Consider the following 20,275-nt stretch of genomic DNA (forward strand, 5'->3'; position numbering starts at 1 on the left):
TGAAACTTTTGAACTGGTTGGAAAGAATGCTAGATTTGGAGTCAGAAGTCTGTCCATGGTTGGAATCCAGATGTGGCTTTTGAGAGAATCATTTAACCTCCTCTGGCTCACTAGTCTGTTTCCTCATCCATAAAATGAAAGAGTTGAAATGGATGATCTCTAAGGTCCCTTCCGGCTACAAATCAATGGTCTTTTATGACTTATCCCTTTTATTTCATTCAGACTGAAGACCTAGGTGGCATTCCGGTAATACTCATGCTTAACCTGGGGTGTAACTTCGACCTTCCCTTCCCATAGTGGGATTGGCACATACTTTACTCTTGACATGCCATCAGAACCTCCACCACCCAACTTCAGGTGACTCTTAAGTCCAACGCCCACAACCATCACCAACATGCCCAACCATCCCAGCCACCATCTTCCTAGACCTAGACTCATCCCCATCTTTCCCCTTCCCTCCCCTTTCTTACGAGGGCACCCAATGGGTGGGGCCAGGACGACAGTGGGAGGAGCCTGGGGCGGACACATTTAAAGAAAGAGAGGGCAAGGGGAAGAAAGAGAGGGGGAGAAGAAAGAGAAGAAGAGGGGGGGAGCGGGTGGTGGTGTCCAATGACAAAGCCCAGGGGTGGGCGCCGGGCGCCATTTTGTTCGGAGCGGCAGGATATCCACCCGCGTCCTCCGCCCTCGGCGGCTGAGGGGGAGGGGCGGCGGCGGAGGCGAGAAAAGTAAGGAAAGAAGTGCCGGGCGGGAGGCCACAGCAGCAGCCACCGCCGCCCCGGCGGAGGACAACGCGGGGGAGGGCGGGAGGCAGCCCGGGCAGCGGCGGCGGCCGTGGCCGTCCCGAGGAGGCACCCATGCGGCGCAGCGTGAGGAGGCGGCGGCGGCGGCCCCAGGCGGCCCCGGCGGCGGCGGCGGCGGGCGGCGGCCCCCGGGCCCGGGGAGGGGACGGGCTGGCCGCGGAGCGGGAGGAGAAGGTGGTGTACTCGCGCTCGCAGCTGTCCCTGGCCGGCAGCACCAAGGCGCTGGGCGATGCCTTCAAGCTCTTCATGCCCCGCAGCACCGAGTTCATGAGCTCGGACGCCGAGCTCTGGAGCTTCCTCTGCAGCCTCAAGCACCAGTTCTCCCCGCACATCCTCCGCAGCAAGGACGTCTACGGCTACTCGTCCTGCCGGGCCCTGGTCCCGGACCCCCCGGGACCCCCGCCCGCCGCCCACAGCCACCCCGCTCGCGCGGGGGAGCCGCCGTCGCCGCTGCTGTCCCCGCCGCCGTCCCGCCGGCCGGCCCCCGGAGCGGCCGCCAGGAGGAGGCGCCGAGGAGCCGGAGCCGCAGCCGGAGCCGGAGCCGCAGCCGCCCGGAGAGTCAGGAAACAGCCGCCGCCGCCCCACCAGCCCCAGCCCGCGCCCCTGCTCCCGCTGCCCCCGCCGCCGCCGCCCCCCGGCCCGCCCGTGCGCCCCTGCTCGCCGCCGCCGCCGCCGCCGCTGCCCCACGCCGGCCGCTTCGGGGGCCGGACGCTGGAGGAGATCTGGAGAGCCGCCACCCCGGTGCTGACCACCTTCCCCACCATCCGCGTCGGCCACGACGTGTGGGGCGAGCGGAGCCTGGCGGCGGCGCGGCGCCGAGCCCAGCAGGTCCTGCGAGTGAACCTGGAGCCGGTGGTGAGGCTCCGCCGCTTCCCCGTGGCCACGTCCTGAGACCCTCCCCCGCCCCGGCCCCCCGGCCCATCCCTTCCCCGCGGACCCCGGCTCGGGAGCCGTCCACGAGCGGGACACTCCCCGCCGCCCCTCTCTCCCACTCTCCAGCCCAGCCGCGGAGCCCCCGCTGCTCCGGCTGCCGCCGCCTCCCCTGGGGACTGAGCTTCCTCCAGGAGAAATGAACAAGTGTCAGTCTAGTGTTTACAATTCCGGCCCGGACCGCGTCCCTCAGTGCACTTTATGGGCAAAGAAGGTTCACCCGATCGCTTATCCGTGCGCCCCCATCCCGGGACGAAGGAGCCGTCCGGGTCTCGCTCCTCCTCTTCTCCCCCTGGATTCCGCGGGACGGACGAGGCGCACCTGGACTCCCGAGGGGGCCGGACCGCGTCCGCCCCCGCCCCTCTCCATCCCCCAGGCTGAGAAGTCGCCCGGACTCTGGGGGCAGGTCCGTTTTCTCCCTTTTGGACTCTACCTCACCGGTCTGGAAGTCCACCGAAGAAGTCATTATTGTTCCAAAGGAATTTTGTTTCATGCTTGTATAATAAAGCCAGATTTTACTTAGCTTATTTTTTTTCCCCACCACCACCACCAGTACCGCCACCCCTCTTTCTGGACGGAGGATCATGGATGTTTCGTGGTATTGCACTAATATGTGCTCAGGGTATTCTGAATCCCATGTGTTCCCCAGTTTGTACTGGCTCCTGGAGCTTTGACCTAAGTATACGTTTTTAAAAGGTTCAGGGCTTTTATGACTGTTATTGGTGCAAGGATTTGTATGGCTTTGAGCTTCATGGGCTCAGTGATTATAAAGAGTCACAAAATAGAACTGGTTAAACATTTTTTAGTGATTTTTAAAATTTTTATATCTGAATTAAGTTTATATTTACTGAGCACCTGAAGATAATAGTAGCATACTGATTTTTTATACCATTTTGTTTAGAAAAAGCTGACTTGTTAAATTCAGTTAAAATGAATAAAAAATTAAAATGTGTTGAAACAACATGGTTGTGATGAAAAATGAACTAATTTTTAAAGAACCTATTGTTGGTTACAGCGATAATATATGGCACCGAACAAAACTGGAGGTATATTGGCCTGGGTCCATGTACTAGTCTAGCTTACAAATTCAGCAAGATTATTCCAAGGGGAAGGATTTGTAAATGAGAGATGAATGTGTAGGAGTTAAAATTCTTATTAAAATGGTCGGCAGAATACACAAATTAATTTTACAATTTGAGCTGTAACGACCAAGAGGGGTGGGAGCATTTCTTGGTATTTAATAACGTTGTAAGTGAAATTGGGCCAAATAGCTGCTTTTTATTTATTTATTTTTTGGTTATTAGATAACAAGAGATGCCCAGCCTAGCAGTCATCACTTTTTTTCTTCCAAAAATTCCGTCACCATTATGACAAAAGCAAATTGTCGATCTTGTGTTTAAGATAAAAGTTTGGATTCCTCTTTCCGTTCATGATTATCTGCAGTTCTGGTCTTTTTCTATCAGCTTGAGACCATAATAACCAATAGGCTAGCCACATTTAATGCTAACCCTTCCATTACTGTTTTATATTAGTGTTTATACTCTGGCCAAATGTGGGATTCTAGATTATCCAAGTGCCTTTGGTAATGGTGGCAGCAAGACTTAATGGTTTGTAGCCAGTGGTGCCATAACCAGTTATCACTGCAATACCTAAAGGGTCAAGTAGTGTTTTTTGTACCACTATCTTTCAAGATTTTAATTATTCTGCCATGGAAAAATCCATTCCAGGCTGGAACTTGGCATATGAAATCCTCAGTATTGAGGTTTAACTCTGCTTGGCAGCTTCTTAGGGAGTGTAAGGAAAGAGTTGCATTTTTGACTTTTATATTCCTAGAACTCATATTGGCTTAGCTTTTGAAAAGAGATCTTGCAGACTCAATAGTCCATAGTATTTTTTTTGATGAATGTTTTTTCTTGTATAAATAAAAATGACTTCATGCCAGTTTTTTCAGCAATTTTCTCATGGTCCGTAATTCACTTATTATTCGATGACTTTTTTTTTTTAAATCATAGTCACATGAGTAAATAAAAGTGAACAATTTATTAGAAGATAAAAAATGTTAAATTGTAACTATTATGGAAGGCTAGATTTATTTTTGGGGTTATGTTTTCGTATCTAGTATTTCAGATGCATAGTATTCCTTTTGGAGAACCTAATATTAATTTTTTAAATATGTGAAAAACATATTTGTACTACATCGTTGATGCCATTTTGTGTAGTTTTGTATAAAATTTTAAGTTTTAAAAACACCTAATGGCCATATTAGGATGGGACTGCAGTCTATAGATTATCCAGATATTTCCTAGATGATTGTGAATCAGACTTCTCTTGGAGGATGAATTTTATAATTCTTGCTCAGCACATAACTATGAAACAACTGTTGACACCATGTATTTATTTTGAATAAGGTTCTTAATTTCTTTTCCCCATATGCGTTTGAAATTTAGTAAATTTGTGACTTGCATAAATGCTTCCCTAGATTATTTTAGCTTTCTTGGCTTCAGTTGGATGTAATTGCCCACCCCGAGTCCAATATGTAATTTATATGATCTCACAAAACAATGCCATTTCTAGTTTGTGATGTATACGGTGTGAATTTTTTTTTTATTTTTGCCAAGTTTTTTTTTTTTTTTAATAAAGCCAAGGTAATTTCTAAAATATGAAGAAGCCTCTAATGTAGTTGACAAGTACAATATTTTTGGCAACTGTGTGGAAGGTAAATCTTAGCACAATGGCCTTTATTGGCAGGGGAGGGTAGGAGCACTCACTTACCACCACCATCTAAAGTAAATATGTAATTTAGTTTGTATAAAATATTTAGGAACCCTAAGTCCCATGATTCTTATTTGTTCTCTTGCCTTCACTTATCTTTACATCTCAAATGGCACAAATGGAGTTTAAGATAGAAAGGAATTTACCAACCTTTATTGCCATTTTTTTTTTTTAGTGCCTAAGTATGATGGGTGCTTTAAATAATATTTAGATTCTTTATTATCACTTTGACCCTACTTCCTGCCAACCAGCATCCTACTTCCCTGACTAGAAACCTAGAAATTGATGATTGTTGAGGGCATACTTCATTGTTGATAGCTGAGTGTTGCTGTTGTGGTGTGTATTTACTTTGTCCAATTTGAACATTCTTGTTGGACATGTATAACTTTGATGCTGGTGGCTGACAGCTCTTGACCCAGTGTGTAAATCATAGGATTATTTTTTCTTAGAACTCCTAAACAGAGATACATTTTAAAATATTTGAATACAAAAAGTTCAAGTAATTATGAAATTCATTGTAGATTTTTAAAAAATCAGCGTTGCCACAGCAGTCTTGAATTTGATGGTTTTTAATGGAGATATATAAAACATTTGCTTTAGAGTGGTGTGTTTAAAGCCTTTTATATAGACTGTTATGTCTTAAGTGCATTAGAAAGCAATTGTTCGTGATGGAACTGAAGTGTTTCCTTGGACAGTTCTATTTGATGTGGATATGATCAAGGTTTATAATCTGGTTGTATTTTACTCTTTAATTTATTGACTGTAAATAAATTTTAGAGAATACTCTGTCTAGTTTCAGTGTCCATTACTAGTGTTGATAAAGGTTTTGGTTTGGGATTGTGTTGGGATATGAGCTAGAAAAATTTTATATGATAATGATAGATGTTCACTGAAAAATTTAAATTTATGAAAGCCTTCAAATAGGTACTTTAATGCCCTACTATGTATGTTTATTCTCCTATTCCTTCTTTCTACTGATTTCATGTGGTCCAAGGCAAGTATTTTGAAGTAATAATTCCCTCATGTCATTTGGTCCAGAGTAAATATGCTTTATTTCTAGGAACCACCTCATTCCTCACTACTGAAGCATTTTCCCTAAGCTATTGTTTGACAAGAGGATGTGTTCAGTCTTCCACTCTTGCTAAAGAGTGTTTTCAAAATGCATCAAAATGTATCAATGAACCTCATCTGCTATGGGAAATTTAATTCAATACACGTCTGTCTTCCTTTCTATGTAGCATTGTCCTAAAGGGTGAGAACGATAGAAAAATTGGATAAGACAATTGTTGTCCTCTTGGAGCTCCCATTCTAATAGTAGGATTTGATACAAAGAGAGATAGCTATACCTTTTTTTTTTTTTAAAGTGCTTTAGTGAGGTAAATCAAAATATTATCTATGAAAGCCTTACCTACTAGTAATCAAGCTTCCTATTTTTGATTGGGAAAATTGGTGACAGATTAGTCTTCCACAGCAAAAGCAGAAGCTCTATGCAATGGGATACAGATAGGATCCAAAGTTCCCCATTATAGTTTAGTAAGGTTATAATAAATATTTACATGGGCTTTATGCTGTATAGGAAAATGGCAAAATATGTTTACAATATGCCATATTAGGTTGTATGGGTATTAGACTGTGTACCCGAGCACCCCTCATTACTCAGCTGTGACTGTATACTTGGGTATTTGATATTCAATTCAGCCAGAAAGTAAGGAAAAACAGAAGATATAATAGGAAAATGGAGCAGTTATAGACACCTAGAAGCAGTTAATGAAATGGCAACTTACAAATGAGCCTGATTTGTTCTTTTCCCTGTAAGTGTACCAGGTATCCAAAGCTCAGCTAAAAATGTGGATCAAGATATTTGTTTGGATTCCATTTGGGTTCCATTCATATAACATCATGTAGACTTCCCTAAGGGAAACTGCTACTCACAATTTCTGTGCAAACCATTTAAAGTATGCTATAATGTTTTCTAAGCAATACTTAGAGAGTTGGTAAATGGTAGTTTAAAGTTAAAAAGCCAAAAACATTGCCCTACTTATATGATCTATCTTTAAACTTGACTAAGTTCATTTAAGTGTTTCTTTAGGACCATGTTGTTTTATTCACCTGTACCTTACCAAGTGGTCAACGTTAGTACCTACAGATTATGTACTTCCCTACAGGAGTGTTCAGGGAGCCAGTTCAAATAGGATATCCAATTGTTAAATTTTCAGCTAAGTATTTATACCTCTGAAATCAACAAACACTACAAATCAGGGTTTGATTTATTTTGTAATGCCTTGATTTAAAGCAATGTTGATAATGCAGTATATCCCTGCTTCTCTATTAAGAGAACTAAGATGACTAGAAGAGTTCTTTTTGCAAGAGCACAAAATCATTGCTAAGAAACAAAATAGCTTAATATTGAAAGCAAAGGCTTAAATATACATTGTAAAACTTTGGATATAAAGCTTGCAATTCCAACTTCAATAGCGCAGGGAATAACAAACCCATTTTTGTCTTGATGAGCATTCCCAAGGTTACAGTAGCTTAACTTAATGCAAGGGAAAAGTTTCCCTAGAAAAGCATTATGTGGAGGTTATCCAGAAGCAAGGAGCTCTAAATTGAGCTTGATTATAGATTTCACAAAAGCAGTATTCTTTCACTTTCCATACTCCCTTCTGTCTTGGTAAATGCCATTCTAGACCATGATTTACATAATGATAAATACCTCCAAAGTCTGACATGAGGATAAAGATAGTTCTTAATAATGTAAGGTCTATAGTTAGCATAGCAAATGTTGTCCATACAAGCATTCTGCTAGGGTTAGGAGTCAGTCCTCTTTTGCTATGGAATGTCTGCGCTTGAAGATTTTAATTTAAGAATCTTCCCAGTGGTGAAGTAAACTGCCTACAGTATTTATTTTCTTTCTAGCTCTATGAAGATTGTTTTCAAGTCCATAGTTGTTTTTGGCTTTGAAATGCCAGTCAGGAATAGAAAGCACTGGACTGTGTTCTGGTCCCAATTCTATTGCCAATGAGTTGTGTGACACTGAATGAATGAATCATTTAACTTCTTTGGACATCAGTGTTTTCATCTGTAAAATAACGACTTTCAGTTAAATGATCTGTAGGGTGCCTCAGTTATAAAAAAACCAAACAAACAAAACCAAAACCTGACTCTTCAAAGGATTCATAAAGCTAAAAATGCCCTAAGATTGACTATAAACCTTTTTTTTGTTTTAGCTTGTGAAACATAAACTTTAAGTTTTAGTGATTCACTTAGAAAACAGCTAGAAATTATTTCTATTTATAAAAACAACCTTGTAAATGTATGTTACACTACTTTTGTTTAATCATAATTACTGATATTTAATTCCTGGTGTCATTTTTGGTAGAAAAATTTTTTTCTGATTAAAATCCAAAAAGCAAGTTTGATCATTCTTTTTTTAAGCACCTTTAAAATGGAAAAAGTAAGAAACTATTATGGGATCTTCATTCCTGTTCCTTGAAGTGCCAACAGCATTAAATTACGTGTATGCACTAGACCTTGGACTTATAATACTAATTTCAACATTAATTTGTTCGTAATTATTGTGATCATGTTGAGCATAAGTTTTCTTCCTTATGTAGTTTTGCTTTATTTAACATTTTTTTTTCATGAAAATGAGTGAAGAAGCACCAGGGAAATAAGGTGGTGGGCCACAACACAAAAGTGTATTGGATTAGAGATCATGAGATTGAGTTTTTAGCCTTGACTCTGGTACTAAATAGATGTGTGACTGGTCCAGCTTTCTTAACCTCTATGAGTCTCCATTTCCTCAACTGCAAAGTAAGAGAGGGTGTGCAGTAGGTAGGGATGAGGAGGCTTGTGAGGGAGGGCACAGACTAAATGACCTATAAATGATCTTTTACTTATAAAAGCCTATGTCACCACATCTTTTTAATATTATAGAATAACCTTGTAAGTAGAATATGTTAAAAGTGATATAACCTTTTCCTGATGACTCAAAGTCATGCGGTGTGAGCATCAGTTACTATACTGTGCTTTGACACATTGATATAGTGTGAATTGTGATGTGTTAAATAGGGCTGTTTCTTTATATGCTACAAGACACCAGATGACTGTTTTCTGAGTTTTGGAGCTTTTGTTTTCTCTTTCAGTTTTTCTCCTCTTTCTTTAGTTGGCCCTCCTCAGCACCCCCACCCCTTTTAAAATTTGCTTCTGTTCTAACATGCCATAAAATGAGAAACCAGGTAGCTAACTTTTTTTTTTTTAATTATACTTAATATAGAAGGAAATACATTCTTAAAAGAGTCTCTCCCTACAAGTCAAGTGCATGGACTTTGTGGCATCTAGTTTAGCTCTTCAGAGGCTTTTAAAGTAGCTTCCTGGTTCTCATTTGTGTTCTGGATAGTTGAGTCTGTTGGACAACAACCCCCAGTTAAGTGAGGTGGCACTATATTTAAGAACTTAAATTTGATCCAAATGTAATTTAAACATAAAAAATCCTAAGATTGTCTTTTGTTGCTATGTTACCTTCTTTGTAAATTGATATTCATTCCTTCTTACTTTGGTGATATCCTAGGTAATAACAAAAAAATTAAAGTCTTAGAGCTTTGAACAAAGATCTTCATAAAACGCTATACTTGAAATGCTATTACATTGTTAAATATATGATTTTTATTTTATTAATATTTTCTGCTTTATGCTATTTTAGATCAAATATTAACTTAAAGACCATTAACCTATCTAATCTTAGAATCTAGATGATTAATATATTTGGAGAAAATATTCTCTAGTGAACTACTGTGAGATAAATACTTTTTTTGATAATGATCAAACAACTACCTTGCCAACTCTTGAATAACCTTCAGGGTTTTGTTTCCAAATTGAATATTTGAACATTTTAAATGAATGTCTTTTAAATTATTCTATTCTGTAGAAATCCAGCCTTGACTATGTCCTTTGAGTTTTTGGTGAGGTGAAGTAGGGCAACATCAGAATACAAAATATGAATAAATAAAAACAACCCACATTCTAGAATATCTGCATTAAATAACTTACCTGGTTGATAGGTTATAGATTGTAGGCACACAGTTAATTTACTTAATCTAAAGAATGGAGTCTTGAAAGTGATTCTGAGAGGCAAGATTAAAGATTTTGATTAGAGTTGGAAGAGACTTTAGAGGTCATTGAGTCTAACCCCTTCATTTCACAGATGAATAACCTCAGGGAGGTTAAATGACTTGCTTAGGGTCACACGGCTAATAACTTCAAACCTAAGTCTTCCTGACTCCAAGTTCAGTGTTCTATCAAGTATGCCATGTTGCTTCTTAGTAATTAGGCTGCCTCTGAGCTAAAGAGCCACAACTGACTGCAAGTAGTAATAGCAGCATTTTTTTTTCTTTTGCTTAACCATACATGTTTGTTACAAGTGTTTTCTTTGGTGATTATTTTCTCAATTATCAAGAACTGATTTTTGTCTGCCTCCTACTATGTTCCCCTACACTTAAAAAAAATGAAAGGCAAAAAACCAAGGAAAGGAAAGGGGGAAACATGTTTGTTTTTTAATGGGGGGGTGATAAGAAAAAAAAAAACAGATTTTTGTTGATCAAAAAGAATTAAATTAAAAGTAATAATAATAGAGTCCAAAGTCAAGCAACAAATACAAATACATTCAGTAAAACTTAATTCACATAGTTGAAATCATTGTTAGTAGTAGTGTTATCTTTAAAGGACAGCAGGATATACAAGGGGGAGTCAGTCATTGGTACTTTCATTTTCCACAGTGACTTGAGGAATAAAGATATTTCTTAACTGCAAGGACTATAGTTAGCATCGCAAATGTTGCATTTTGTTGGGTTAAAAAGTCAGTTCTCTTGCTATAGAATACTTGTGCTTGAGATTTTATTTAAGAATCCAGTAGTAAAACAAATTTCGCTACACTGACAAATATTCTCTTAAAAATGACAGTTTGCTTAGCAGAATTTTTTAAAATTTTTTTTCTTTTTTAGCTGATTTGAATGGGGTGGGTAACTAGGACATAGTTCATTACTGCCGGTTGCAACTTTGTTATACCTTGGGAAACTGATGAATTGTGGCTAAAAAATATTTGTCACTTTGTAGTCAACTTTCTGATGACAGCTTCTCTAAACTTATACTGGTCCACAGAGCACAGATATTACAACTGTCTTTCTTGTATCGCTCAAGAACTAGCCTCTGGTGGCAGTTCTAAAGGAGGAGTTCCAAGAATATTTTAAGCAATAGGAGCTTATTTGAATAAGTACAGCTTTTTCTTGTGGCTACTTTGAAGGATGATACTCATGGGAAATAGGAGTTCTATTTTCTTGGGTTTTTGTAAAAAACAAACAAACAAAAAAACCTTTATACTTTTGTAAAAAAAAATACACCTTTATACTTTTAGTTTGCATCTCATACTTTATTTCACCTATTCTAGTGTTAAATGTTTTGCTCGAGTCTAATATTCAATTAAATTAGATATTTAAAATTTTCATAGTATGACCTACTATTCAATTCAAAAACATTTATTACACATTCATATAAAGAACTGTGCTAGATATTGAGATATCCACAAAGCAAAAAAAGAAACAACTCTCATCCTTAAGTAGCTTAAAGTTTACTATGGAGCCATCGCAGTCCATCATAGCAGTTTGGGGACTTACTCAGGTCACTAACTTTAAAAGGTCTTTAGTTCAGACACATTTTAGCTAATATAAAGGGAAGCCATAAGACACACAGGATCAGAGAGAAGAAATCAAAGATATAATCAGGGCAGTTGTGAAATTCTAGGCACAATGGTCATCAGGACCTAGAAGGAGGAAAAATGGAATAACAATTGGCTTGCCACACTGGTTATGCTAACGTATCATTCTTGAGGAGTTCATTATAAGGGATATAGGACTCTTTGTCACCTCCACAACAGGGCAGCTCCACATTCCCTTGAAGATTTTTATGTTTTAAGGAACCAAGTGGATTCTCAGGTGTATCTGGGTTCTCTTCCCCCTGTCTCTGATGTCATAGGCAGGAAGATGCCAGGGATTGGCCAATGACAGCTCTTTCCTATCTCCTGCTCTATGAGCACTGGGCATGGAAGTTTCCAGCATATGAAGATTCCAGAGAAGTTGGGGGAGGGGTCTTCCTGTTGCGGTAAAACCGGAGTGGGACCTATACAAAGAGGTAAATTCAAGCTTGGGGCAGCTAGATGGCATGTTGAATAGAGTTACCAGGCTTGGAGGCAGAAAGACCTGAGTTAAATCTGGCTTCAGCCACTTATTAGCTGTGTGGCCATGAGTAAGTCACTTAACCTCTGTTTCCCTCAGTTTCTTCATTTATAAAATGGAGATAATAATACCACCTACCTCCCAAGATGGTTACAAGGATCAAATGAGACAATAACTGTAAAACGCTTAGTGTGGTGGTTGGCACATGGGAAGCACCATACTAAATGTTTATCATGATCACCATAATTTTTTATCAATCTGCTCCCTACCTGCTGTTTGTAAACATGCCCAGGTCTGAGCACTTCAAGATCTTCACTTACTTCTTCTATCCTCTCAATTTATGGTCCTATCTTTTTTTTTCCCTTTCATAGTCAAACTGCTAGAAAAAGCTATCACCGTTACTGTCTTTGCTTCTCTCTTCACTCACTTCTCAGCCCTTTGTAATTGACTTCCAAATCTAGCACTCCATTGAAATTATGCTTCCAAGGTTATCAATAGTTTTTAAATTGTTAAATCTGGTAACCTTTTTTTCAGTCACCTTTTTTGATCTTTGTGAGGCTTTTGACTCCATTGATCATCACCTCCTCCAGTTATTTTCTTTTCCCTTAGCTTTTAAGACACAGGACTCTTTGGTCCTTTTGGTCTCTTGACTGCTTTTCAGTGTCCTATGTGGGATGAATTCAATTCAGTAAACATTTGTTAAGTCCCTACTGTGTTCCCACATAGCACGGTGTTGAGTGCATCACCTATGTATCTAAGCATTAGAGTACCCCAGGGCAGAGTGAAATATAGGTTTAACAACTATCCTCATAAAAGGTATTTCCCCAGATGAGTTAAAATTATCCATGATTACATAGAAATCGGACTGTTGAGGTAACTTTTTAAAAAGCTGAGTGTTAATTTCAAGTGAGACAGGGAAGCAGGCTCACTAAGGGTTATTAGAGCCATGAAAGTGGTCTTGTGCAAAGTTGAAATGGAACCTACAAGAGCAAGATTCTGCAGATACTCGTGTATGATATTAAGCTCACTCAGAGTCAGGCCTTCACCACTGTTCATGTGAACTATAGAAGAGGCTTCTCATTGGATTCCTAGCCTTCAGTTTCTCCCTATTCCAATCCATCCTCTATACGACTACTGAAATAACTTTCCTAAAGTACAAACCTATGTCACCTCCTTGCTCAACCACCTTCAGTGGTGCCCTATCACCATCACTCCTCTTCCTCCTCCCCCTCCTTCCTCTTCTCTCACTTCTCCTCTTCCTTTTCTTCCTTCTCCATCATCTTCATCTTCCTTTACTTAATTTAAATAGAGTATATAGTGGGTATAGATCATTGGATGGCTGGACTTAGAATCAGGGAAATCTGAGTATGAATCTTATTTCAGGCTCTTATTAGCAGTGTGGCTCTGGGCAAACCACCTACCCTCATCTTCAGTTTTCTCTTTGGTAAAACAGGAATGCTAATGGCCCCTAGCTCACTGGCTTGCTAAGAATCAATTGAGATAATGCTTATAAAGCACTTGCAAACCTTCAAGTTCTATGAAAGCATTTATTATTAATAATAATTATCATTCACATGCTATAATATAGTTTTTAATTTTTTTAATTTATGGAATAAAAGAAGCATTTCTGTAACATAGTACAATTTAAAAAGATGATTGCATGTGAACTCAGAAATTCACTATATAAAACTTGCTATTGCTTTTAAATATACAACAAAGTTAATATGTAAATTTCTTTTTCGTTCCCTCTCCTCCTCCCGATCTCAGAGATGTCTACCATTAGACACAAATAGGCATATATATGTATATATATGTGTGTGTGTGTGTGTGTGTGTGTGTGTGTGTGTGTGTGTGTGTGTAAAATTATTCTGTACATAATCCTACTTATCAATTCTTTCTCTGGATACAGGTAGTGTCTTTCTTCATCTGTCCTTTATAGTTAATTTGGATATTTATAATAGTCAAAATGATTTATTCACTCAAAGTCATTCTTCAAATAATATTGCTATATACAGTACTATATACAATGTTCTCTTGGTACTGCCTGTTTCATGCTTCATTATTTAATACAAGTCTTTCCATGGTATTTCATCACAATCATATGCCACAACCTGATCAGCCCTTCCCCAACTGATCGGCATCCCTACAACTTCCATTTCTTTCCCACCACAAAGAGAGCTGATACAAATATTTTGGAGCATATGGGTTCTTTTCCTTTTTCCCTAATCATCTTTGGAAATAGGCCTAGTTGTAGTATACTGGGTCAACAGGTAGAGGCAGTTTAATAACTCTTTGGGCATAATTCCAGATTGCTCTCCAAAATGGTTGGATCAGTTCACAATTCCAGCAACAATGAATTAGTATCCCTTATTTTCCCCCATATCCCCTCCAACACTTGTCACTTTCTCTTCAATATGATAGAAGTAAAGTAATATCTCAAGGTTGTTTTACTTTTCATTTCTGTAATCAATAATGATTTAGAGGATTTGTATATGACTATAAATTGTTTTGATTTCTTCATTGGAAAACTGCCTGTTCATGTCCTTTGACCATTTATCAATTGGGGAATAACTCATCTTCTTGTAGATTTGACAAAGTCCTTTATATATTTGAAATAGGAGATCTTTATGAAATATGAGTTCTTACATTTTTTTGAGGTTTAACTGAAGAAAGCTGTTCCTGAGTTCTTTAATTCTTAGTGTTTGTTTTCTCCTCAAGCTGCCATGTTATCTATGTATGTCAAGTTGTCTATTTAGATAGTGTTCCCTCCAATAGAATATAAGCTCCTTGAGGGCAAGTCCTAATTTTGGGGGGGAGGCAATCAGGGTTACATAACTTGCCCAGGGTCACGCAGCTAGTAAGTGTCTGAGGCTGAATTTGATCTCAGATCCTCCTGACTCCAGGGTCAGTGCTCTGTCTATGGTGCCACCTCGCACCCTGCAAGAACTAGTTTGTTTTTTTAGTTTCTTTGTATTCCCAGCCCTTAAGATAGTGTTTTGCATGTAGAAGGCACTTAAATAAGTGTTTATATTTGGATTGGAGCATGGTATAAACTTCAGTGACATTCAGTTGTTCTAAAGAGTAAAATAATATCTACCAATCCATTCCAGAAAAACAGAATGAGAAACACATATTGTAAAGATTATGACATGCATGCTGTTGAGTTAGTCCAATAAGACATGTATTTTGGACAGGCACCTCAAAGAAATAATGATGATGGGTGCAGAAATAATCAGGATGAATTTTTCATTTGAGAAACTGGCCAGTCCTTTTCGTGCTCCCAAGATGATCACTTCCACAGAAGCCTGTCTTTTAATACTATTGATGTAATATGATTGCAAACTATGTAACACTATAGCCTCTGATTCTCATGTAGAAGTCTCCAAAATCTTATAAATCCTATATTTTAAATACTTTATTCAAATCTGTAGTTTGTTAATTATCTGATTGTTGAATTTGTTGAATTTCTCTAGGTCTGACAGAAGAACAAAGTTAACTAGAATTAATACCTTACTCTTCATTTTTTTTCCATTTCAGTTAAGTTTTCCTTTAAGAACTTGTTTGGATTTTGATTTGGTGCATTTATTTTTAATGTTGTTATTTTGTTATTTATGGCACTGTAAATCATAACATAGTTTCCCTGCTTGACTCTATTTTTGTATCAAAATCTTGACTGCCACTGCTGCTTTTTGGATTTAAATGTAGCAGAAGCATAATAGATCTTATTCCAAACCTTCACATTGAAACTGAGTCTCTATGCTTTACATGCATTTCTTATAAGGAACAAAATTGTTGGGGTTTGTTTTGTAATCCCATATACAATTTGCTTCATTAGAAAATTTAGCCTATTAACAGATTGCTAAATTTTGATTTTCCCTCCATTAGGTTCTATATGTTACTTTAAAAAATCAGCACAAGGTACCATATTGTTTTGTACTTAATAGCCCAATTTCATTTCTTGTATTTGTATATAGCCACACTCTGTCCTTCTTACCCTACACACAGAGCTCTTCTTACTTTTTAATAATCAAGTCTTAAACCCTGTACATACTCTTCTCCATCATTTTCATTGTCTCTCCCACCCACACCAAAGATATATCCTTTTATTTTGCTCCTCCTAATTTAGTTTTTTAACAATTTCCTAATAACCCCAGGGCAGCTAGGTGGTACAGCAGATAGAACACCAGTCTGGAAGACCTGAGTTCAAATCCAGCCTCATATACTTGTTAGATGTGACTACATGACTTGGGTGAGTCACTTAACCTCAGTTTTCTGTAATCCTTTGAAGAAAAAAATGGCAAAGCACTCCAGTATCTTTGACCCCAATTGTGGTCATGAGGGGTCAGACATGACTGAAACAACAATAACACCCAGCCTAGATTAAGAGTATGGTTTTAAAATCACATACTCTTTCCTCCACCTCATAAATCTTTGTTTAATCATTTACCTCAACTAATTTCAAGGAATATTATTTAACTTTCCACCCTACCTTTCTTTGCTCCATACAGATGGCTTAGTTAGGTCTCTTGCCTTTTCAGCATTTTATTTCCTCAAATTCCTAACTTTTCTGTTTTCAATAATTTTGATATTATACCATTTTAAAGGTACAATATACCTATCTCCCCACAATATGTAAACAGTGCCTCACTATATCTTGTTAAATTCCATATACTTGGTCACTTTTCATGCCATCCCAGCTCTTAATTTCTTATCAGGGAAGAAATGTATTTTCTTACCTCATGAGCCATATATTCTCATATTGCCATAGGCTTACTTTTGTAGGACATGCAATTTTTGATTTCCTTTGTTTTTCCCATCCACCTCAGATTTCCAGATTTCTTGCCATCTGCCTGACAGACACACTCTGTCTAACTGGAACATAAGCTCCTGGACCAGACATTGAGAGACTATCTTTGTCTCTACCTGGAGTACTTAGTCCATTCAGCTTTGACACTCCACCTTGAGGCTAAGTTGAAATAATTACTAAATGAGTAGCTCACCTAACCAAATCTTTTCTAACTGACCGAAGACCATGCTTCACATCCCATCCATCCTGGACAGATTGTCATGCATGTATCCAACTTCTCTCAATTCTTTCTGTGTCTTACACTGAGAACAAGAATCAAATCAGCAATAAAATAGCACCTTTTAAAAAGAGCAGAGCTGTCTGTTATGCTATGACTCTACTTGGCATCCCCATGATTCCTCAGACCAAAATTGCTCATCCTGGCCATGACTCTCTTATATGTGTTTTCTATCCCCATTTGAAAAAAATCTCCTTTCAGGCAGAATCTTTGTTTTTGTATCCTCAGCATTTAGCCTAGTACTTAGCACTTAGTAGGTTCTTGATAAAAGTTTTATTGTTCATGCATTCATTTGATATATAGCATCCTAGCACCTTTTTTATTTTTTATCATTATTGAGTCATCTTGAATATTTTGAATAGCTGCTTATTGATAAGGGAATTTCTTTCTTTGGTTGGTAATAAGATTGTTTTTTATCTTTTAAATTTTGGAGCTTGGTAATAGCATTTCTGAGTTATATTTTTAGTGTTCCTTTTTGTGTAATTTAGGGTGACAGGTTCCCAGATACAGAGCTAGAAGGGACTTCAAAAGCTATCTAGTTCAACTCCTTCATGCTACAAATGAGGAAACTGAGGTCTAGGGAGGTTTAAGTGACTTCCCTAAGGTCACATGATTATGAATTGTCAGAAGTGAGATTTTGAACCTGTCTTCTGGTTCCATAGTCATCCGTCTTTCTACTACAATATAGGCATGTGTGTGCGTTTGTTCTTGATCCTTCATTCTCAAAGAGGATCAATGACATTACAAGGGTGATGGCTTGACTTGTGAGTGAACTGGAATTGAGGCAGAGTTGCATAAAGTTGTCAGCCTCACTCTCCAAACATCCAAGTCCGGTGGTAGGACAAAAGTCAAGATGACTGGTGATAGCCTGCAATGCAGTGGATGACCTTGATGTCTTCAACATCTGACCCAACCTCTAAGTACTCCACATTGCCTGCTTCAGCTGCCTTCATGACCATTGGAACACATTGTTCTCATCTACCTGTTCCAATAGGGAAAGTCTTCACATGCTTACTAACCAATGTTGGTTACATGCATCCTGGTTTAGCCTGTCTGCCAAAATAGTTATACATACATATATGTGTATATATATATACACACACACACACATATATATATATATACATATATGTATATGTATATATGTATTTACACACACATATATGTTATATATACACAAATATACACATACATACACTCTGTGTGTATCCTGTATGTGTTGATATATATGTGTGCATGCTATATATGTGCGTAATATATTAACAAATATACATCTAAGTGTATGTGTATATATACTTTTGTAAACCAAATTTTCTAAAAATTCCATCTTGATCACTGATCTTAATCATTAAACTTGACTTTATATGACTTTTGACTGTTTGTAACTTCAAAGGATTTGCCACTGTTGAGGGCATTCAAAGGATGTATTACAGTTTATGACAACAGTTCCAAAGTGAAATAAAAAAAAGTCTTGAACAATGACAGGATTATGGGAATATCATAGCTTATATATATGTATATATACTATACTTTCTGTTTATGAATTGCTTGATGTATGCTTTTATTTGCTCCTTACAATAACCCTTTAAGATAATTCAATTATTATCTTTCATATTTTATGTCTGAGAAAACTGAGACTCAGAGGGATGTCATAATTTATCTGAAATTGAGTAATTTTGGAATAATGTTCTTATTCAACCAACCAGGGATTATTTTGCCAATCCTGCTAAGACTTGGCTTATTAATTGATTAAACTGGTAGCCAAATATGTTTTCATTTGAGCCAAATTACTTCTACTTAATCAGTAAATCATCCAATAGTTATTTTTTTGAGTGCTATTATTCAGTAAATAGTTGATGCAAGGGTTTTTGCTAGCCATCGTGCATGATACAAAGAAGCAGAAGAGCTTCTCTTTATTTGCCCTCAAGGAACTTCAATTCTATTTATTCTTTAATATAGTTTTCTACATTTTTGGTATATATTATGCATTGAAAGTTAGCAGGCTAGCTATTAAACCAGATAAAAAAGCTAATATTGAAAAAACTCCCTAAGGTAAAGAATTATGAGAAATATGATAATGATATAATTTTTTCATTGTGCTTAAAAAAAATCCCTACTAGGGATAATATAAGGCTTACTTTTTTTCTTTCTATTGTCCTTTTATTCCTTTGTTCTTAAAAGCTAAAAGCTGCAATGTTTCTTTTTTTCTGCTTTTCCTTTTAAAAAGAAAAGTTTTTTCTTTTGTTTTCTGTCTCATAAAATTGGAAGTAGAAAACTCTTTTATGTATTAGTTCTGCCCCTTATAAAAAGCCATTTGGAAGGTAGAAATAATGTTCGCACCTATGAAGCCAGATAGCTTACATTTTTTGTACTGTTAAGGACTCAAAGGGGCTACTTCAAAGTCATCTAATCTAGTCCCATCCCAAAATGCATTTAAATAATCTTGTAGGCTTTAGAGCTAGAAGGAACTATTATATATCATCTAGGCCAAAATCTTCACTTTATTGTGAGGAAATTGAGACTTAGATATGGGAAGTTACTTATACAAGGTCGTAAAGCAAACATCACATAGAGGATTTGAACCAAGACCTTGTCACTGCCTAATTGATGTTTTTATTTTTCCCCTATGCTGTGGTGACATCCTTCTCCTTCACAAGGACCCACATGCCTGTTCTTACATAGGACACTTAGCTGTGCCTTATAAAGATAATGAGAAGTTTTTGCAGGAACTGAGTGGATTGAGAATAAAAAATATGACAAAATCCAAAGTGAAAGAAACTAGTTGAGTGGAGTAAGGAATTAGTTTAGCTTGCAGAAGGCTTTCTGCTGCTCTGTTTGGAAGAAATCAGAAGACTAACTTGTTTTGTTTTGTTTTGTTTTGTTAAATTTATTTATTTAACTTTTAGCATTCATTTTCACAAAATTTTGGTTTCTCCCCATTTGTCCCCTCCCCCAACCCCAAAACACCAAGCATTCTAATTGCCCCTATCACCAATCTGCCCTCTCTTCTATCATCCCTCCCTTCCCTCCCTTCTCTTGTCCTTATCTTCTCTTTTGTCCTGTAGGGCCAGATAACTTTCTATACCCCAATGCCTGTATTTCTTATTTCCTAGTAGCAAGAACAGTACTCAACAGTTGTTCCTAAAACTTTGAGTTCCAACTTCTCTTCATCCCTCCCTCCCCACCCATTGCCTTTGGGAAGGCAAGCAATTCAATATAGGCCATATCTGTGTAGTTTTGCAAATGACTTCCATAATAGCCCTGTTGTGTAAGACTAACTATATTTCCCTGCATCCTATCCTGCCCCCCATTGCTTCTATTCTCTTTTTTGATGCTGTCCCTCCTCAAGAGTGTTGACTTCAAATTGCTCCCTTCTCCCATTGCCCTCCCTTCCATCATCCCCCCTGCTTATCCCCTTCTCCCCCACTTTCCTGTATTATGAGATAGGTTTTCCTATCAAAAT

General features: G+C 38.3%; 1 protein-coding gene and 2 long non-coding RNA genes across 3 annotated transcripts in view; 2 read left to right on the plus strand and 1 right to left on the minus strand.

Moving 5' to 3' along the window:
• The first annotated feature begins 755 nt into the window (after positions 1 to 755).
• On the plus strand, positions 756 to 1,824 carry CCDC71L (coiled-coil domain containing 71 like). Its single transcript, XM_072653075.1, has one exon. It carries the CDS (start codon positions 855 to 857, stop codon positions 1,689 to 1,691), a length of 837 nt encoding a protein of 278 aa, XP_072509176.1. The 5' UTR covers positions 756 to 854; the 3' UTR covers positions 1,692 to 1,824.
• Positions 1,825 to 8,808: 6,984 nt separating this feature from the next.
• LOC140531282 (uncharacterized) lies at positions 8,809 to 11,505 on the minus strand. The gene is made up of 3 exons (XR_011976313.1): positions 11,420 to 11,505; positions 9,024 to 9,068; positions 8,809 to 8,907 (listed from the first exon to the last, which is right to left on the minus strand). It is a non-coding gene; the product is annotated as an uncharacterized lncRNA (long non-coding RNA).
• LOC140531283 (uncharacterized) overlaps positions 11,064 to 20,275 on the plus strand; it is a 35,845-nt gene continuing 26,633 nt past the window's right edge. Inside the window, exon 1 of the long non-coding RNA XR_011976314.1 lies at positions 11,064 to 11,684. This is a non-coding gene — a long non-coding RNA (uncharacterized lncRNA). The remainder of the gene's footprint in view (positions 11,685 to 20,275) is intronic.

The sequence above is a fragment of the Notamacropus eugenii genome, chromosome 3 (assembly GCF_028372415.1).
Source record: "Notamacropus eugenii isolate mMacEug1 chromosome 3, mMacEug1.pri_v2, whole genome shotgun sequence".
Classification (NCBI taxonomy): Eukaryota; Metazoa; Chordata; class Mammalia; order Diprotodontia; family Macropodidae; genus Notamacropus; species Notamacropus eugenii.

Excerpts from the sequence above, each read along its gene's own strand:
- CCDC71L (XM_072653075.1), top strand. The coding sequence starts at position 855 with ATGCGGCGCAGCGTGAGGAGGCGGCGGCGGCGGCCCCAGGCGGCCCCG.